This window comes from Leptodactylus fuscus, chromosome 5, assembly GCF_031893055.1.
Source record: "Leptodactylus fuscus isolate aLepFus1 chromosome 5, aLepFus1.hap2, whole genome shotgun sequence".
Classification (NCBI taxonomy): domain Eukaryota; kingdom Metazoa; phylum Chordata; class Amphibia; order Anura; family Leptodactylidae; genus Leptodactylus; species Leptodactylus fuscus.
The window spans coordinates 105,943,532-105,966,160 of NC_134269.1; the positions used below are offsets into that span (position 1 = coordinate 105,943,532).

A 22,629-nucleotide genomic window follows, 5' to 3' on the forward strand; every position below is an offset into this window, starting at 1 on the left:
ACATTTAAAAGGACACTTACCTGTCTCAACAGCTTCTTTGACTATGACAGCACAGTAGGGTCTCTGCACGGCATCCCCATTAGGTGGCAGGTATGGTCCAACTTCAAAATTTGAGAGACTTATTCGTAGAAATGGAGACATATCTTTTCCTGTATGACAGTGAGACAAGAAAGTTGTTTCTTTATTTCTGGCACCTTCCTTTTCTTCAGCTGGTTCTCTTTCAGGAAGAGATTAAAATGAGCATAGAGTAAATGCCGCTATAATATCTATGTAGCAGGAAGCATTACAGTGGTCTATGTGTTGGCAAATGTGTCATTGCACTAGCTTCAGCCCTGTCTTTCCTGATTTATCTGGCTACTTACAAATGTCAGCAGCACCTGTTGTCTTCAGTTACCCACAGTACAAGACATTATTGCAGCTACAGTCAGAGCAAGGCTTTAGATGTGAAAACAAGCCAAGTACTAGAACGTAGGTCTATATCAAATGTATCTTTCCAAACTGCTGTAGCTATTCTTGGTATAGCATGTATGCACTGACAACACAGATTTTGAGAAAAAAATGACTACATTTCCTTATAGTCAAAATACTATTGAAATTACAACTTGGCTGTACCATTGAAATTAACATTTGCTATATTGATTACATTAACTCCTTTATGCCACAGCTAATTTTCGTTTTTGCATTTCCATTTTTGCATTTCCTGTTCCAAGAGCCAAAATTCCAAAATTCTGAAATTGCGCAGTTTCTACACAGGTCACTGAGCCATCACTGTTGGCTGATCCTTACTGGTTTGATTAGATCTTTCTTCAGCATGTGCTGTGCAGACATTTCAAGGAGTTCTCTGGGAATAGGCCAAAATATACAATCGAAAAACAATGGCAAGGTACCCGTCCAGTTGCAGCTCAGTCCCATTTAATTGAATAAAAAAAATCTCTGTTATGCAGTCCTGTGGGTTGTGCCTGGAGGTGCTTGTGGATAAGGTCAGCCAAACAATGCAAAATCCACCAAATTCCTCACTCTTGCTTCAATTATATCTTAATAGAGAATCATGAAGAAGACAATGCTTGCGGCAATATGATAATGCATTCTATAATGGTTGAGACAATAATCTCAGCCACTTAACTCCTCAGATACTGCAGTCAGTACAGACTGTGACACCTCTGAGTGGTATAGAAAATATAAGTGCTGATTTATCGTGAACAATATTTTTCCCCTGCCAGAGTTTGCACCTAATTTATAATGGAGGGCACGCCTTGTCATAGTTTAGGCGCATCCTCTATGGTCCATGTACCTAACTAGAACTCCGCACCAGCTCTTTCTTGGTGTAGAATTCCAGCATCATTTATATCAGAAAAATGACATAGACAATGGGCCCAGGAAAGTTGTGTGACTTTTTTGTATGGCTTGTACACCAGTGGCATTAGGGTGGGCCCCTCGAGTCAATTCCACTGGTGTGCCATAGACATCCCAGTGTGTCATCCATTTTGCATCCATCTTTAATGGACTTTTTTTTTTTTTTTTTTTTTTTTTTTTTTTTTTTTACCAAAGCCACAATCTGTTTTTTTTTTTTTTTTAACCTAAATATGTTTTGACAACCATTAAAAATTGGACAATTAACTTCAAAAGGATCCATATGAATGTCAATATGGGCAAATATACAACGTTAGTTTTCCTAATGGACCTGTAAAACAGTGCATTACAAAAAAAAAAAGAAACAGACTTGTGAATACACTAATACCCTCCCATTGTTCTGCACTGTCATGTGAATAAGCCCTTATTGTGTACCACATGCCCTGTACTATATTTCTGTTTACCTGTACAATATGCATTATATTTCAGTTTAACTATGATACATGCCCCATTTTATTTTCTGACTTAACTACATTCACCATATCTTTGTCTGCCAATGCTACATGCTTTAGGGTCCATTCACGCAGAGGAAAATGGCACTTTATTTGGCGCTGAATTTTCAGCACTGAAAAAAAGCGCCTCCCATTGATTTCAATGGGTTCTGCTAGCTTTTTTTCCCACTAACAATTTTCCGCTTATGTTAAGATTGCAGTAATATGATTTTCTTTTCTCCTTTTTTTCCCCTTCAATATTTAAACCATTTGGCAGGAAAGGCTAGAGTATATAATAAACTTCTGGTAAGGCATTCATTGATCTTGTCCACTATCCCAATCTGGGCAATGAAAGGGTTCACACTTTATGCTCTGTGTAGCGAAACAAACCACCTGAAAAATTAAATAGTGCATATGAGGGAGAATGAACTGGGTATGTGTTTGAACAAGGCCCTAACTAGGTAGACCCTGCCACATGCTACTTATGGGGTTGCTTAACCTCTGTGCTGTACTAGTATGTCATGCATATAGTATATAGTTATGGCTCAGTGATGTAATAGTACTGCGCTTTCAACCTAAATATTCAAAAATGTTTGACTTTTAACGAAATGGAAACCTTTATTATTCGTTTCAGGCAAACATGCAAACTAAACTGGCCGCTGCAACATACATTGCATTGTGAAAACAAAGAGGAGAAGTGTCTATGACATTGGCTATGTTCTGGCATCACCTGATGTCCTCTTAGCTAATAATGAGTGGTAGGTGGAGACCTTACAATTCTGATGTCACAGATGCAATATTAGATTTTACAGGAAGCCATTTTGGGATGTTTTCAAGCTGAGAAACACATGTGTGGAAAACAACGCCAGCAGTGCAATAGAATAGAATTACAGAATAATAGGAGGAAGGCAAGTAACACAAAATTTAGATAAATGTAATCAATTTTTTAGGCAGATCGGTAGAGAAATCATAGGAATGGGGGAAGAAGAATTTCTGCACCATAGCGTGACCCTTTCATTGCCAATAATCTCATTATTAAGTATTTTTTGCAATAAAGTGTTATATTTGCCATTGCCAATACTATTACTGTATGTTGCTGCACTGTGATCTGTGACTGTTCACAGAATGTATTAGCTTGTTTTTACTGACAAAATTAGTCCTGTTAGTGGAAAATCTTTTGTTAAGGCTTTTTGGGCAATAGTGTTTTTTTTTTTTCATTAAATACATGCAAAGTGCCATTTTAACAACAAAAACAGATAAGGTGACTGTGTTTTTGCTAACCAAAATATACAAAGTACCATTCTAAGCTGACTGATACAGCATGTTGTAGTTTGAAAAATCTCTGTGTAGGTTTTTTTTTTGTTTGTTAGCGAATACATACAAAGTGCCGTTCTAATGGCAAAAACAGTGTGACTGATTCAGCAAAAATAAAGATGAGACATGTCTGTGACCTTGGCTGGGTTTTGGCATCACACAATATCTTAGCATGTTGTAGTCTGAAAAAAAAAAGTATTATAGTCTAATACTGGCCAGGTTACATTTCCAAGGCTAAATCTAATTTTATTTCTTAATGTTCTTAAACTAGTTTATATATTTTAAAAAACCAAATGCATACAGTATCAGCATTGTCAGCAATCACTATTATATAAACAGTAAAACAAATGTCCAGTAAAAAGGAGGGCAGGAGACACAGTAAAGTAGGAGTGGGATACACTTGGGCTACTGTAATGCCATCCAACAGTGTAAGTACTTATACCAACATTAAAAATGTGGATGGCAAATGCTACCCTACTTTTGGTCTTGGCAACCAGTGTTATTATACTTTCTGAGAATAAAGATGACATTTATGAAATCAGTGAAACACAAATGTTGAGTCAGAGTTCCTGTGTATTCCATGTTGTAACATGTAATTTACTACTCTGTCTTTCTGTACTGTCAACCTTGCCTTCTTCATCTTTGCTGACAGAGATTCAGTTTCCTAGTAGTCATGTGGCATCTGCTGAGAGAAATATCCTGATAGCCCAAGACTTCCTCCTCTTTCTCACGAGTTTGATGAGAACAGATATTGGTTTTTTTTTAGATGTAGAGGAGGCTGAGGTAGAACATATAACTCGGTGGAGGTTGTAGTACGAGGGGCGTGCTACTGGCAGTCCTGCTTGTAGGGACACAAGGGGAAAAATTCTTGGATATTGTGAGGGTCATAGAGGAATCCCACTGCCAATATGAGTAAAAAAAAAAAAGTGGGAAAGAGGGGCCACACGGTGGCTCAGTAGTTAGCAGTGCAGCCTTGCAGTGTTGGAGTCCTGGTGTTCAAATCCCACCAAGGGCAGAAAACCATCTGCAAGGAGTTTGTATGTTCTCCCCGTGTTTGCATGGGTTTCCATCCCATATTCCAAAGACATACTGATAGGGAAATATTTTACATTGTGAGCTCTATGTGGGGTTCACAATCTACATTAAAAAAAAGTGGGAAATATGATGAAATTACTGAATATGATGATGATTCTACTGCAGATAAGACATGGCAAATGGTTCAGGGTGGCATCAGATGCAGAGGATGGTGGCAGCTACAATAGATTTTTTTTTCCCCAAAGCCCCAACTTCCAAAAAATATGCTTGAGTTAGGACTAAGCCAAGCTCGACTGGTGGTGGCACTGGCAGACACATTTGCCCTCCAGCTGACGTTGGTGGCAGCATCTACTTAGGGTCATCTCCCATGTGGGAATTGTTTTGTATATTACCAAATAATAAATCCATGGCATAGTGCAAGATCTAAAAGTGGAACTAGGTTTCTCCATACTCACATGCAATGGCATAACTTGCTCATTTGACAAAATAGAATTGACAGTGGCACTGACAGGCAAAGTGAGTAAAAGTGTGCCTTTCCTTCTTCCCATTATATTCTTTGTAGGCAGGCCACATCCATTCCTAGGACATGTTTATTATTAGAGATGAGTGAGTATTATTCGAATGAATAGGAATGAATGGATGCAGCCTGCACACAGGGGGTTAAGCAGCCGGCCGCCGGCAAAGACTGCATGCCGGCCGCTTCCATTCATTCCTATGAGTGCGTGCTATTCGAAACAGCCATTTTGAATAATACTCGCACATCTTTAGTTATTATCCTTATAATTGTGGTCTGTGTCTGCTTCTCCTCCTCCACCATTCTAACATCAATTAATCATTCATAAGGGAATATGTGTCCAGTAAATGGCAATATGCGCCCAGTCTTCCAGCTGGATTGCAACTTTACCTGGCCAAGTTACTGGTAATGCAGTTGCTGCCATGCTATTTAATGGATTCCACTGCGTTTCCCCAACAGATGGCATGTGTAGTCTTGATACAGATTACATAGTTGCCTTTATTTCTGTAGGAAAGCTGCCACAGTTTGCTATCACCATGTGGGCCACTCCATGTGGGAAAAGGGTGTACACTGCTGCCAACACATGGAACAGGGACAATTCATAGCCCACTGGCTCAATATTTTGAGTGTCAGCAGCCAGAGTCCCGAAACACACAAAGCCAGGTGCTAATACTGACATCACCTCTTGGGTGCAGTCCTGGTTTCAAAACCAGGCAGGACCAATCGGCCTAATTTAGTTCTTCCTCACTCGACTATTTCCCCCAACTTCACCAGGGACAAACATTTCTTTCACGCTCCCTCTCTCACTTCATGGCTGTAAGGTGACGCGCACATTGAGTGGCACATGCTGGGGTGCTTGTTTGAGCAGCAATATACTATGAATAATTACTGCACACAGCAAACCACAGACAAAATGGGGCAAATAACAATGAGAGTAAAAAGAATAACAACTTCTACACCTTGATCACTTTTGGAAGATAGTCCAATTTTATCAGCTAATAGGCAAGGTGCAAATCTTAAAATTCTGTAAATTGTCACTAGTTGGTGCCAAATATTAATAGTTAAACTCAGAGTTTATATCCACTTCTTACCATCCATAGACATGCATGTCACTTTGACATAACTTTGGCTATGTTTATCTTAGAGAACTGGGAATAGGCTAGAATTCTAGGAGGTCTGACAATGACATATTCTATATTACACTTATGTGACCTGAAACTAATTGTTGAATCAAACCACCCCAACCTGAAACAAAGGAATATTAAGAGAGGGGTAACATGGTGGCTCAGTGATTAGCACTACAGTGCTGGAGGCCTGGGTTCGAATCCTGCCAAAGACAACATCTGCAAGGAGTTTGTATGTTCTCCTCCCTGTGTTTGTATGGACTTCCTGCCATATTCCAAAGACATACTGATAGGGAAAAATGTACATTTCTAGAAAAAAAAAGAAAGTAATGTCAAGAGGTTTGCCGATCTCTACCAATAACCAACTATCCTGCAGCATCTTCCTGTTTGAGGTCTGCTGCTGTATGGCTCGATGGCTCGCACAGCTAAAAGAGCTCTTTGTTCAGGCAGCAGGTTACTGACAGGGTCCCAGGGCAGAAACCATCAGAGGCAAAGGCTAGGCAGCAAACAACTGGTGAAAAAAAATGATGTTGGCAAAATTTCAGGAATTTGAGAACAAGTGTCAGGTAATATTTGCATGTAGCTCTAGAGTAGGCTCCCAGAATGTATTTTACTTGTGTGCCCGAGACACCCCATTCTGACCTATTCTGAGTAGGTGTCTCAGGGATTTGGGGATTTTATGCAGATATTTTGGTGACAGTTTGAAGCTGTTCTTTTAGACAGCTGTTACTTTGAAAGTCTTACGTACGTTGTATATAAAGAAGGTTCTCAGGTTATTCTTTGTTGGTGAAAGCAATCTATGTAAAATTGAAGATGAGATGATTATAGAAAGAAAGGTATGAAAACATTGCACCAGTACATTGTTCTTTGAAGAGTCGTTCGTTACCATTTTGTTCCTGTGGTTGTCATATCTACTGTGGTTAGCTCATTTCCTGATTCTCAGTAAAAAATATCTACAGGTGAATATATCTCAATACACATGCCCAGCGTAGACTGACTTCATTAGGATACTATAACTGTTACTCAATTGTCTATACACTATACACTATTTTCTAGACTTTTATAAAGGAATTGTAATACACTAAACATAGACCATCAATATCACATCATTGGGGGTCTGAACTGCAAGACCTTCACTGATGAGTTGTTTGAAGAGACCACCACAGGAACGGGTAAGCACTGTGGCCTTTTCACTGAATACCAAGACTGACACTGTAACTTGCCTAGTTGCAATTTTCACATTACAGATCTGTTCCATTCACTTAAATTGGACTGAGTTGCAAACAGGACATGTGATGAATGAATGAGATGCCACTGGCCTGTGAAGTGTAAGCATTGTACATCCAAAGCGCTGCTACTACTTCAGCGGATTTGTGGGGTCCTGGGTATAATCAATCAAATTTAATGTCCTGTCCTAGGGATAGCTCATCAATATTTATTTCCTGGAAAATCTTTTTTAAAATGTCAAGATGAATTTATGTCTTAAAGGGATTCTATCATTATCTCCTGTGCTGTCCAAAGAATCTACAGTGACCCCTCAATCTTCTTCAGGTACACCTCTCTGCATCGTCCTCCATGTTGTCATCGCCGGGCCGAGCCTGCGTTTGAGATGGAAATCCTGCACATGCTCAGTCAGCTCTGCTATCGGGCTTTTGACAGAGCCAACTGCATGTATGTTTGTCCAGTTTACTGTGGCCGCTTACACCAGTGAACTGTTCCTGTAAGCGGCCACAGTAAATTGGCCGAATAGACATATGCAGTTTGATCTGCCCAAAGCCTGATGGCAGAACCCAATGAGCATGCGTGGAATTTCCATCCCAAATGCAGGCTTGGCCCAGCGATGATGACACGGAGGACGTGACAGAGGCATGGCTGAAGAACATGGAGGCGTCACTGGAGAGTCTTTAGGCAGCACAGGGGACACCCCCTGTGCTGTTTGAGCTCAGGAGGAACGCCCCCTGTGCTGTCTGGATACTCATTTGCATGCTGGGACAAACCGGAATATCAATGGATAGGTGGCACGGAGCAGAATTATAAAGGTAGGGCATGAATAACCTTTTAATCAATTGCAATGCTGTATTTTTACTGCATTGCAATTGATGACCATCAAAAAGTAGCAGCAAGTTTTATCATTACGATTACTAAGGAGTGAATCATGACAGAAATTGGTGAACATAACTGGGCCTTTATTGTATGATTATTAAGGCTCATTACTTGAGCTGAAAAAATCCAATGGATCTGGGGGAGGAGAAATCTAAATTAAAATGTACTATTTTATTTCTACTACTTTATAATCTATTTCTCTTTTTGTCCTAATGTAAAAGTGGAAGTGAAACAGATAAGACTAAATATGACATCAGACATATGACCCTCACAGAGATCATGTTACTTTGGGCATTCAATTATTTGTCCATGAGACAGGTTAATAGTAGTACATTCAGGAAAAACAGAATACCACTTTAATGGAATACCAGACCGAAAATGTAGATATAGCAGAATCTATTGTTCTATGTTCTGACTGATATGCAGTGATACCTAGTGATTTAACAAGAATGGTACAAAATTATAACCTTGGTATTCATAACCAAGAGAATATAATACAATTGTATTAACATGAAAAGACTTACTACCTGTAACATCTCTGCCTGTTTGGGTCACTGCACCACCCACTGCTCGCATGCTGCGGCGCAGGAGGCGTTTGCAGTTTGAGAATCTGCTTAAAGTTTTTAGTTGCACTGTGTGAACACGGCTCTAGTCCTTAATTGGATTTGCACCACACCCGTCTTCTGCCAAGGTTGCCTCTGTCCATTAAGTGGTTAATCTGGCCTTGCCCTGTGATTGACAGCTGCCTTTCTGTGAACTCCATGGGTGGGTTCTTCCTCCCTATTTAGCCTTAGTTCCCATTCACACCAGTGCTTGTTATTGCCGTGCGCATACCTGCTCTTACTGTCCCTGTTTGCTTATACTATTATACCTGACCTTTGGCTTTTCTCATTGACTATTCTCTTGACTCCGATTTGGCACTGCATCACTCTCCTGTTACCGAACCCTGGCTAGCTGACCTCCCTTTGTTGTTGTTCGTCTTGTCTGCGTTTTGTGTTTCACATATTCAGGGAGGGACTGTCCTCGTGGTTGTCGCCTATTACCTAGGATAGGGCCTGGCAATAGGAAGGGAAAGCAGGGGGCTTCAGCTTAGGGCTCACTGTCTCTTGTGCCCCTCCCAGGGTTTAACAGTTCTGGGAATTGCTGTCTTAGCAATTCCCTTACATAATAACAAGCCCAAAAACCTACATCCATTGCTTCCCTACAGACAGCATGGATCCTATTCAGTGCTTTGCAGCCAAGTTGGAAGGTTTGACCGGCCTGGTAGCTGAGCTAGCTAAACAGGTTCAGACCCTAACTGACGCTGCTGCATCATCCCCAGCTGTTTTGGCACCTTACAAGGTCAAGATGTTACTCCCGGATCGTTTCTCAGGGGACCGTGAAAAATTTAAGACGTTCAGGGAGTCTTGTCGCTTGTATTTTCGGATTAATCCACATGTGACTCAGGCCCAAATGGTGGGAGTGGTTATATCTCTGCTACAGGGGGATCCACAAGCTTGGGCCCTTAAACTCCCTCCTGATGCTGATGAGTGGTCTGATGTGGAAAAAAATTTTAAGTCTCTGGGCTCTATCTATGCTGAGCCAGACCACATTGCGCTTGCGGAATCTCAACTCCTCACCATGCGGCAGGGAAAACGCTCTGCAGAGGAGTATTGCGCAGAGTTCCGTAAGTACAGTATAACTGCAGGTTGGTGTGAGTCAGCTCTAAAGGCTCACTTTAAAAAAGGTTTGTGTGACCGTGTTAAGGAGCTCTGGGTTGGTCACCCAGATCCCCCGACGCTTGAGAAAGCCATGACTTTGGCGGTCCGTATTGACCGCAAGATCCGAGAAAATTTAAAAGAGAGAGTAGGGTCTGTTGCCTCCAAGTTTTCTGTCTCTTCCTCTCTCTCCTCTGAAAAACCTACCTTTCCTACCATCACTTCTGGTGAGGAACCCATGCAACTGGGAGCTATGGACGCCAAGACACGACGAGAGCATCGTCTCAGGAATAACCTGTGCCTGTACTGTGGTTCCTCTGGTCATGTCATCCGAGACTGCCCTATCAGACCATTGTCACCTGCGAAAAAACTTCAGTGCCTGAGTGGTAATCAGAAGAACCACTCAGGCAACCAGGTATTTGGTGGGAATAACAATAAGATGATGTTATCTGTGTCTCTGTCCTCTGGGGACAGATCTGTTTCTGGCAAGGCCCTAGTTGACTCTGGGTCTGCAGCAAATTTTATTAAATATTCAGTTGTTGAATCTTTGGGCATTGAGCTTTTGCCACTTGACACACCTATGTCTGTTACTGGAGCGGATTATACTCCACTGGCCAGGGGTAAAGTCAGTTTTAAAACCCCCTTGATCTCTTTGCAAGTGGGTTCTACACATTCAGAGGTCATAAGCCTTTTTGTTATGGAGAATCTCTCTGCTGATGTTATTTTGGGGTTCCCCTGGCTGAAGCTCCATAACCCTATTTTGGATTGGGGTAAAAAGGAGTTGGTAAAGTGGGGAGATCAGTGCTCATCCCACTGTATTGCTTTACATTCTGTAGATTGTGTCAGTGAGGAGAAGGTCTCAGCTACTAAAAGTTGGGAGCGCTCCTCCGGTATTAAAACCTGGTGGTATCAGAAACGCCGGATGAATAAAAAATGTTTGCCTGGTTCTCAAGCGTCTGTGGTTCAAGCAGAACCAAAATACAAGGCAGGGAAAACTCAGAATCCCTCTAGAACTGGTTTGTCTGGTGAGGGTCCGGTGGCCCCTCATAAAAGGGGGGGTACTGTAACATCTCTGCCTGTTTGGGTCACTGCACCACCCTCTGCTCGCATGCTGCGGCGCAGGAGGCATTTGCAGTTTGAGAATCTGCTTAAAGTTTTTAGTTGCACTGTGTGAACATGGCTCTAGTCCTTAATTGGATTTGCACCACACCCGTCTTCTGCCAAGGTTGCCTCTGTCCATTAAGTGGTTAATCTGGCCTTGCCCTGTGATTGACAGCTGCCTTTCTGTGAACTCCATGGGTGGGTTCTTCCTCCCTATTTAGCCTTAGTTCCCATTCACACCAGTGCTTGTTATTGCCGTGCGCATACCTGCTCTTACTGTCCCTGTTTGCTTATACTATTATACCTGACCTTTGGCTTTTCTCATTGACTATTCTCTTGACTCCGATTTGGCACTGCATCACTCTCCTGTTACCGAACCCTGGCTAGTTGACCTCCCTTTGTTGTTGTTCGTCTTGTCTGCGTTTTGTGTTTCACATATTCAGGGAGGGATTGTCCTCGTGGTTGTCGCCTATTACCTAGGATAGTGCCTGGCAATAGGAAGGGAAAGCGGGGGGCTTCAGCTTAGGGCTCACTGTCTCTTGTGCCCCTCCCAGGGTTTAACAGTTCTGGGAATTGCTGTCTTAGCAATTCCCTTACACTACCTATCCAAGATTTAGCTATACACTACAAATGCTTGATGTCATTTCCATTGATATCACAGCAGATGTCTAGGCGGTAATCCAGTTCTGTTCAGAAATCACTATAGACCCCGTTCTCGCAAATTCCAACACCAAGCAGCTTTTTCTTGCTTCAATGTCATCATGTTATGTCACACTATGTAAGCACATTTCATTTTTGGCTCTTCGAAATTGTGCTGTGATTGGTTGCTATGGGCAACTGAGACAGTTTGATTTTCAATCACTGGCCATATTCCACTGATGTTACTTGACAGGAGTTGTCACATTTTTTTTTTTTTTATTATTATTATTTAGTGCCTTTACTAGTAGAGTCTCTCCCAGGACTCCATTTCTGACACTTCCATTCATCTGTATACAGTAAGGCATAGAATACTTATCATAGTTCCTTCAACATAAGCAGGTGGCAGCTGTCAGGGTCACCTATGGGGAGCGTGATCATCTCCGTCATCCGGGTGACTCCTAAGGATGCATTGAGAGGAGAGGGAATGCAGGAATAATTGACCAATCTGGCAGATTAAGAGATAGTAACTCCTTAGCCAAGAGAAAATTAGGCATGTCCAAAGGATCCTGCAGATCATAGTGTCTACCATTCTTTCCAAAAGAGAAAACCCCAAGAAAGCATTAGATCATGCTCATAAAAGTAACCAAATTTCTCACCTTATGCATAATTTTCTCTTTGTATTCTGATGAAGATGGGAAATAACATTACGTGGTTTGTTGATGTCCATGGTTATAAGACCCAGAGATCTGTGTGATCTGTGTGATCTGTTTATCTCCAGCTCTTTGACAATCAAACAACCAAAGAGTGACCTGAAGACACCTTGCAGGGTTGAAATACGGTGCTAGAAGCCTTTGGCAGTCCCTGGATTTGAATGTTATTGCTCCTATTATGATTATTATATTATATTATATATTCTCATGCAGGCAATAAAGCTGTAAAATATGCTGTTCACGAGTGTCCCAATTCGAGGAGATATCATTCACAGTAGCTGCTAGTGCCTAGTGATTAGAGGTCAATTGTTGTGCATTTATTTGGTGCACCTCCACCATTAATGATCTCACTTTTGTTTATAGTATTATAGGGCCATGAGGAACCAAAAACACTTTCTGTCTGAGGCTATGTAGAAGAAGAGGAAGACACCATGACCTCCTCACTGTATTGACTGCCACTTTCACCCAATACTGATTGCTGGTGAGGAACCTTTCTAGACTGCCTGGGGAACCTTCCTAGACAGCCTGTGGATCAGAAGCACTGAGATGTCTGAAGGGTCATTGGCCTCTTTCTCACCATTGGGACTGAGGAGAGCAGGTATGATGTGGTGTTAGGCTATGAAATGGTACTCTCTAATGGGAGCTCCACAAAAATGCCCCTTCATGCCACCATTTACAGCACATGCCATTTTCACCATACTTTTAAAATTACGCTGTATAGTTACCCTTTGTTAATGCATAGAAAACTGTTATATAGGAGAGAATTCACAGCACTCATTGAGAAACAAAAGGTATAACATTTTATTGAAGTATTACATATGTCATATCCAGGCAATTGATAATGAATAATGAAGTATTACAGAGAACAGATCCCCAAACGTTTCAGTCTCATAGACCTTTTGTCAATGGGTGCTCTGCAAATAAGTACATGGAAATAACATAAGCAATTGTATGTATATGGAATGTATATATTATTATTATTATTATTATTGTTTATTTATATAGCACCATTAATTCCATGGTGCTAAGTGAAGATATCAATGAAAAAAGAACATAAATCACTGAATGGTGCTTGCACCGAATAAACAGAATAATCATCAGCAATTCAAGCAGCTGAGTACAAAATATATCAGTACAAAATAAGGATGAACACTAGAACATGTCTCTAGATAAATATAACAAAGTAGAAAATCAAGATGAATCAATGGAGTGGTCCTCTACAGCAAAGGAACAGGAGACCACTCCACTGGGACAAACTCCATGAATTTCTACTTTCTTGACTCATTTATCTACAGGGACAAATTTGCAAAGTACCCAGTGACAAAGGTCTATGAGACAGAAACATTAAGGAATCTCTGTTCTGTATACTTTCATTATTCATTATCAATTGCCTGAATCTGACATATGTGTTACCTTTTGCATCGGATTGAGTACTATGGATGGACTTCCAATGTAGTGTGACCTTACCCTTAGAAGCATATCAGGCACCAAAACTAACTGCATTGATTGCTTGGGAACAGTGGGAGCTACAGAAAACAATCCAACTGCACTTGATTCAGAACTGGAGTTGTTGGAGGTAGTGCAAGTTCTTTCTTAAATCTTCCCATGTGTTGTAGAATATTTTCCTACAATACTTTACTTCATGCAAGTTCTGTGGTTTGCCATTTACTTAAGAAAGCAAAACTAAAAGCAAAAAGAATGTGTAACTTAAAGTGAGGCATTATGGCTTAAAAAGGCCTTGAACAAAGTATTCTAGAGACAAATGTGAGGTCATCTATTCAACATCTAAAGTGTGGTCAAAACTGGGCCATGCAACAGTCAGTGATACTAAGCACACAGCCAACCAATAACAGAATGACTGAACTAGAAAGAAATCAAGGTGTTATAATAGCTACCGAAATGAAACACTGTGGTGGGTTATTAAGAGAGCTTAAACAAATGTCCACAAACCTCAATGAACTGAAGCAACGTTGTAAGAAGAGTGGGCCAAAATTCTTTCAGAATGATGTGAGACTGATAAAGTCATACAAAAAAACCATTACATCACGTTATTGCTGCTAAAAGTGGTTCTACTAGCTATAGATTCATGGGTAGACTTAGTTTCTAACACATGGCTTTCCATTTTTGCTCCATTACTGTTAACTAAATGATGTAATGTGTGATGTGCATTGATCATCTCAGGTTGTATTTACCCAATTTTAAGACCTTCTAAGGACTTGATTTTTTTTTTTATTATGACCTTACACATAAAACTATAGCATTCATAGACTGCAAACCTCACAGCTCAGCGTCATAGCAGTAATGAACTAAGGAATCTCCACTCTGGCAGTACAAGGCTGTTTTAGAGTACAGTCGGGGGGTGTTCCTTACCGCTCGGCGATGACACTAGGCTACATTGCCAGCCCGTCTGATGGTGGGGAGATGACAGTGCTGAAATTAATGTGAGCAGATACCACACTAAGGAGTGACAATTACAGAATTTCAAGAAAAATTTGTGCGGTGTGTCATTTGTGTCAGTGTGCCTGCCAGTTAAAAAATGATGAGGAGTTGACTTTATATAATAAGGATATCTGACACCAAAGTGGCATTGTATTGGAAGAAGCAATGGCATGGGTTTTTAAGGTGTGGACTAGAGATAAGCGAATATACTCGATCGAATACCTGCGCCGCATAGCTCCCAGTACAAAAACACTTCAAATTTTTACTGCCCCTCCCACCTTCCCTTCCCGGGAGCTATGCGGTGCAGGTATTCAATCGAGTATATTCACTCATCTCTAGTGTGGACCTTTTTTAAATATAATTTATTTTTATTATGGCAAGACTGTGGAACCAACAGTATGAAATAGTAGAATGTGATATACCAAGCTGCTAGAAATGTCTAGTCGCATGGTGGCAGCTGTGACAACATGGCAGTACAGTGTGGAAAAGAACATGACAGAACTGGTCACAGGAGATGATGTCCGGCTGTTTAGGAAGTCACAGGCAGCATAAGCAATACAGTAAATGGAATATGATACAGGGAGACAGAGACATTGGCAGATCTATTCACTGGAACCAACTGAAAGTGTGTGAAAATCCTTACATATCCGTATGTGATTCACTTTCACAAAAGTCACTTTTTCTACACTTGTGGTGAAGTTTGGTCTATCTAGGTGTTACAACACCACCAACAGCACTGAATACCCTCTCAGCCATGTTACTTGAGGATGGACAAGATAAAACACCTATGGCAAACTGGGCCAGCTCCTTTCACTGGTGATCCAGAATTCCATGGGGTCAAAGTTATCTGCTAGAATATATGAACATGGTGCAACCGGCTGATATCATGCGGATCTGGTTAGCTCTGCAAGGTGAAAAATCTCCAGTTCATCATGTTCCAGATACTGTATTGGCTGCTGATGCTGATGCTTTCCCTCCTGATACTTGTATATGTGGCACTGGCGGAGGAGGTATAGAGCTGGCTGAGTGAGGTGAACTGGGAGCAGACAGAGGTCTCCCGAGCATACATGCAACTAGCACTGGCAGTGGTCTGCATCAAGATTTGTGTACTCCCCTATTTTGGCTTTATAGCAAGGGTCTGAAAGCACAACATTTCAGTATTTATTCCTCTGCTTCATGCTAATAACACACTTGTCCATAAGCAGCGAAGCAGACAGCCTGCCATGCTGGCAAATGTGTACATGGACCCAGGGGCATGTCATGGTTGGTCTTCTTTGCCAGCAAGGTCACCATTCATCATAATCTTGAAACAAAGCCTCCTTCCCTGGCTGTAACATAACAAGGCTCCCCACTGCATCCAAAGGAAAGTCTTTCTCATAACAAAGAACCTGTCTATTTAGCTCAGTTATAGAAAAAAAAAAATTACAGAAATAATGAAAAGTGGTGCTACCGGATATAGCAGAGAGTGCCATTAACTACATCTCTACAGCTGCTTGAGAGGAAATAGCTATTTCAATGAATTCTATCTCATTTTAAAATAATCAAGTACATGAGAATAATGTCAGCAGGGTCATTTATGAAGAAAATACACATTTAGTTTTGTGATTATTATTAGCTGCTACATTTTGTAATGTGTTAGCATTATAAATGCTTTAGAGAGTTTGATAACATTTAAAGAAAGATCTACTTCTTTTCTAGAAATATTGCCCCTTCTATCCATTGCCTATGTTTGGAATTGCGGCTCACAGGTTCACTTACTTATACGAGTATGAGTGAGAATTAAAGCCCATTAGGTTCAACTTCTTTATGCTTCTAAGCCCAATATTATAAATATTATAATATAAATATTCCATAGTCTCCACATCTGAAATATTAACATTTCATACATAATTGTTATGAATTTACATTAATTTTATTGCTTAATATTTCCAAGTATCTAAGTTATCTATTATGAATTCCCGGCTGTAGTCAGTAAATGGAGAACCTGAATCCCGGCTTTGATGTTTATGGAGTTGGAAAGGTTGTACAGTAATTACAGGTCTGGCTATAAATTTCCTTGATATTGTATCTGGGAACTGTGTGATAATTTTTTTCTGCCTTCTCATTGTTGTAAAGTCTCATTGTGCTAATGTGTGAATGATTAACAGAATAAATATACTGAAAAGGTAGCACTAAACGATAATACTATAATATCTATACTCATGTTAATCATAAATCGAAATTCATGGTAAACAGAATAAAACACAACGGCAACCAAGGAAAAAACAACTGTAATCACAATATAACTTCACTTTGTAACAGATTTTCTTTTTAATCAATAATTCACTTTTCCCTAAAGCATCTCCCTCTTTAAATCATTCTCTTATAAATTACTGAACCAAGTCAATTAGGTTTCTGCAGCTTTCTATTTATTGTTGAAGCTAGATTTTAGAGAAAAGCAATAGAAATTATGCGCACAGAAGTTAAATGTACAATGGAATAACATTGCTGGAAACAAAGCCGTACTTGACATAGAAAAGATAGCTTTCTATCAACCTCCTAAACAGATAATCAGCACTGTCATGAACTGGGTTTGACCCAAATGTTTCAACAAAACCAAATAAATGGTCACCACATGTATTACAAAATAAAATTAAATAAGAACACGTCTTGGGAGTCACTGTGACGTTCTTTCTGACACCACCTGACAGCCTCTCAGCCAATAGTTAGTGGTAGGTGGACACCTTATAATGCTGATGTCCTATATACCGTATATACTCGAGTATAAGCTGACCCGAATATAAGCCGAAACCCCTAATTTTAGCACAAAAAAACTGCAAAAACTTATAGACTCGAGTATAAGCCTAGGGGGGAAATGCAACAGCTACTGGAAGATTTCAAAAATTAAAATGGCTGGAATTTTTGGGAGCAGTAGATGCTGGGGAAGGGGAGGGGGTGTTTTGGTTGTCTGTTTGCCCCTTCCCTGAGTTTGAGGACTGTTTTTTTTCCCCCCTACTTGGAACTCAGCTTGGCTGACTATAGAGTATCTGCAGTAGAATGGGCACTTTCAGATACAGGGATACCTACTGTGTATTTTTCACAGTAATTTTGTACTTTGAGGTTTGAAAAATGTCCGCCGGTTAGCGTCTTCTGCTCTCCGGACATGCAGGACTTTGTGTCCAGTAAAAAAAAAAACGGTTTCACCACAGAGAGCAGAAGACGCTCACTGGCGGACAATGAATGTTGGTTTCCATCTTCTGCCAACAGAAAACAGAAACCTGCATAACAGAGATCGTGTGCTGGTGTGAACCCACCCTTATATGTATTCTAGGGAAAGGAGTGATTTAGAACTTTTATTTATTATATTTTTTTAAACTTTTTTTTTCACTATTTTATTACCTCCCCCCAGGGGACTTGAACCTGCAATCATTTGATTGCAAGCCCCATAGATGGCAATACAAGTGTATTGCCGTCTATGGGAGATTCTATAAATTACTATTGTGGATGGTCATAGACCAGCCGCAATAGTAATATAGCGATGAGAGGCCTAGGAGCCTTCATTAGGCTCCCGGCTGTCATCAAAACAGGTCGGCTCCTGCAAGCTCATCGTGCAGGAGCCGGCCTGCAACTTTAAAGGTATGGGGCTAATTTTAATCTTGGAGGGGGGGGGGGGGAGGGCATCTCTTACAGCGGAGATGCCAAAGCTGCTCCAGCATTACCCACTGTAAGAGCTTACAGTGGAGGTGTCGGTTTCTATAGCGACCGCTCTGCAGCGGCACCATTACACTTATGCCCAGTTCACACATGCTGATGTGTTCCATCCGTAAGGGTCCGCATGAGGACCCCTACAGATGGAACACAAGCGGAACTGCAAGCACTGTGCAGTTCAAGCAGACAGGCCCCATAGATTATAATGGGGTCCGTGGGCTTGCCGTCCACTGCCCGCATGAATCGTTTGTGTGGGCAGTGGGCGGCAAGCCCACGGAACCCATTATAGTCTATGGGGCCCATATGCTTGAACTGCAAAGCGCTTGCAGTTGCGCTTGTATTCCATCCGGGAGGGTCCTCATGCGGACTCCTTACGGACGGAACACATCAGCATGTGTGAACCGCCCCTTACAGACCCTTCATCTGGACCTGGCATACAGACATGCCAGGAGCGTGGCGATGCTGTACATTTCATTCTGCAGAAGTACTTACAGTGCTTCTGCTAGCACGCCAGGAAGCAGACACACGCCGGGTGCGGGCCTGAGCTTATGTGGCCATGTCACCTGGCGTGTGATGGAGCAGTGGGGAGGCAGGGTCTGCGTTCCTGGCCTGCTAGCAGAAAATTACTGTAATGACTCTAGTATAAGCCAAGGAGCACTTTTTCAGCACAAAAACTGTGCTGAAAAACTCGACTTATACTCGAGTATATATGGTAGTATATAAGGTTGTGTGGGCTAGGACATGAGGCATATCAATGATGTTGGATGCCATGGATGGATGTGTTATTCATCAGTGAATGGCATAGGGCATTGAGTACTGTACAACTTGCAATACAGCTAGTAGTAGAAGAATTAGAACACAGTTTATTCAGATTTAATCAATTACAGACAGATTAGTCAGTTTTTACTGACAAAGTGAGTCCTGTTAGTAAAAAAAATCTTTTATTAGGGTTTTTGGATAAGAGTTTACATTTTTTGTTAAATACACCTAAGGGCTCGTTCACATCTGCGTCGTCGGTCCTTATTGCAGGTTTCCGTTTCCTGCATAAAACAGATGCAGGAGACGGAAGCCTGCAGGAGACTTTCTCACCCATTCATTTGAATGGGTGAGAAAGCTGTCCGGCCGTGCGCGGCAGTGAGCGTTTTGCACTCTCCGCCGCGAAACCGGGTTTTATAATCCGGACACAGTCGGACATGCAGTACTCTGTGTCCGGATAAAAAAATCCGGTTTCGCGGCGGAGAGCGCAAAACGCTCACCGCCGCGCACGGCCGGACCCGGTCTGTGGTTTCCGTCTTCTGGCATGCAGAAGACGGAAACCACAGAACGGAGACCCCAGACGCAGGTGTGAACCCAGCGTTAACTGCTGGTCTAACAGCAAAAGGCTGATTCCGCATGCAATAGTCTGAAAAAAATCTGTTATTCAAAAGCTTTTTTTTTTTGCTTGAACTTGTTTGATTCAAAACTAAGTTTGGTCCTGAACCACCCGAACCGGAAAGAAAACAAATCTTGAGAGGATTGCCCAATTTTAGCATTGTGTTAGGGAATTGCTAGGACAGAAGTTCCCCAATAGCTGCTGGAAACCCTGGGAAGGGGCACAAGAGACAGTGAGCCCTAAGCTGAAACCCCCACTGTCCCTTCCTGCTTGCCTGGTCCTATCCTATGTAATAGGTGGTAACTGAGTGACGGGCGCTACCTATATACGTGAAACACAAAATGCAGACAAGACAACACAAAAGGGAAATCGGCAAGCCAAGGGTTTGGTAACAGTCAAGCTATGCAGTGCCAAATCAAAATCCAAAGAACAGTCAGTAGGGAAAGCCAGAGGTCGGAAGTCAGTAATATAATGGTAGAAGAAGATAAGCTTAAGAGGGATAAAGTCAATAACCAGCACATCTATGTGGGAGGATGGCCTGTATATAGGAAGCCAAAGACCAGCCCTAGGCTTGATTGGAAGACAGGCTGTAAGTCACATGGCATAGAATTAACCATTTCATGAAAAGAGGCAAACAAGGTGCAGGAGATGGGTGTGGTGGAAATTCAATTACAGAAATAGAGCCATGTTCACACAGTGCAACCAAAAACTCCAAGCAAGGAATCAAACTGCACACGCCTCTTGCACTGCAGCATGCGAGCCAAGGGTGGCGCATGGACCCGAACAGGCAGAGATGTTACACGTTGAACAATAATATTTCCAAACAACACTCTTTAACTTGCACATATGTATTGGAACAACTGTTTTGGGGGTATGATAATTCATTTTACCCTCATAGAATTTACATTACATATGATTTCAAGATTAACATAAAAGATGTGATCAACAACAAATAAGTGAATGATTCACTGGAGAAGTTTACAATGAGCAGTGCTTGTGAATAATCATTCAGATATTCAATCAATTGGGCCATAGGTGTTAAACACAAGGCCTGTGGGCCAATCCTGTTTTGTGGCCCGCACTTGCTTAACCCAATGAATTGGATTGTGGAAGCACAGGCGCCCCATGGATGTCATCCATGTACTGTCTGTGCTGTTTAGTCATGGCCCATCTACACAATCATGTGCATGTAGCATGTAAGTGCACGTTACATCATGCATCGAATACAGTGCACCCTGATGGTGGCAGTGGAAGCTGGCCTGGACAATAGATGGCCTGGTGCACAGCCAGGTGTGTATCAGCACTTTGAAGGAAGAAGCAGTAAGTATGAAATTCATCAGTTGTGTGGCCTAAACTGTATGCAATATAATTTGGTGTTGGGGTGGGGAGAACTACTACGTGTGGGGGTCATTAATATATACAGTCCTATGAAAAAGTTTGGGCACCCCTATTAATCTTAATCATTTTTAGTTCTAAATATTTTGGTATTTGCTACAGCCATTTCAGTTTGATATATCTAATAACTGATGGACACAGTAATATTTCAGGATTGAAATGAGGTTTATTGTACTAACAGAAAATGCGCAATATGCATTAAACCAAAATTTGACCGGTGCAAAAGTATGGGCACCTCAACAGAAAAGTGACATTAATATTTAGTAGATCCTCCTTTTGCAAAGATAACAGCCTCTAGTCGCTTCCTGTAGCTTTTAATCAGTTCCTGGATCCTGGATAAAGGTATTTTGGACAAACAATTCAAGTTCAGTTAAGTTAGATGGTCGCCGAGCATGGACAGCCCGCTTCAAATCATCCCACAGATGTTCAATGATATTCAGGTCTGGGGACTGGGATGGCCATTCCAGAACATTGTAATTGTTCCTCTGCATGAATGCCTGAGTTGATTTGGAGCGGTGTTTTGGATCATTGTCTTACTGAAATATCCATCCCCGGCGTAACTTCAACTTCGTCACTGATTCTTGAGCATTATTCTCAAGAATCCGCTGATACTGAGTGGAATCCATGTGACCCTCAACTTTACCAAGATTCCCGGTGCCGGCATTGGCTACACAGCCCCAAAGCATGATGGAACTTCCACCAAATTTTACAGTGGGTAGCAAGTGTTTTTCTTGGAATGCTGTTTCTTTTTGGACGCCATGCATAACGCCTTTTTGTATGACCAAACAACTCAATCTTTGTTTCCAAAATGAAGTTGGCTTCTCCAAATGTGCTTTTGCATACCTCAGGCAACTCTATTTGTGGCGTACGTGCAGAAACGGCTTCTTTCTCATCACTCTCCCTGACAGCTTCTCCTTGTGCAAAGTGCGCTGTATTGTTACCGATGCACAGTGACACCATCTGCAGCAAGATGATGCTGCAGCTCTTTGGAGGTAGTCTGTGGATTGTCCTTGACTGTTCTCACCATTCTTCTTCTCTGCCTTTCTGATATTTTTCTTGGCCTGCCACTTCTGGGCTTAACAAGAACTGTCCCTGTGGTCTTCCATTTCCTTACTATGTTCCTCACAGTGGAAACTGACAGGTTAAATCTCTGAGACAATGTTTTGTATCCTTCCCCTGAACAACTATGTTGAACAATCTTTGTTTACAGATCATTTGAGAGCGGGCTGTCCATGTTCGGCGACCATCAAACTTAACTGAACTTGAATTGTTTTGTAGAAAGAAATGGTCCAAAATACCTTCATCCAGGATCCAGGAACTGATTAAAAGCTACAGGAAGCAACTAGAGGCTGTTATCTTTGCAAAAGGAGGATGTACTAAATATTAATGTCACTTTTCTGTTGAGGTGCCCATATTTTTGCACCGGTCAAATTTTGGTTTAATGCATATTGCACATTTTCTGTTAGTACAATAAACCTCATTTCAATCCTGAAATATTACTGTGTCCATCAGTTATTAGATATATCAAACTGAAATGGCTGCTGCAAACACCAAAATATTTAGAACTAAAAATGATTAAGATTAATAGGGGTGCCCAAACTTTTTCATAGGACTGTATTTGAGTGGAAAAGCAGGATATTACAAGTATCTGGTGATGC

At 41.4% G+C, this 22,629-nt stretch overlaps 1 protein-coding gene across 2 annotated transcripts in view; it reads right to left on the reverse strand.

Annotated features, from left to right (window-relative positions):
* The window catches only part of PRKCQ (protein kinase C theta), a 98,001-nt gene that overhangs the window by 65,677 nt on the left and 9,695 nt on the right, over positions 1–22,629 (reverse strand). Inside the window, exon 2 of one of the 2 annotated variants that reach the window (XM_075273947.1) lies at positions 21–149. In XM_075273947.1, coding sequence (XP_075130048.1) covers positions 21–141 — 121 coding nt within the window. In that variant the 5' untranslated portion in view covers positions 142–149. Of the gene's footprint in view, positions 1–20; positions 295–22,629 lie in introns of those variants that run through there. The other variant, XM_075273948.1, reaches the window with a different exon arrangement.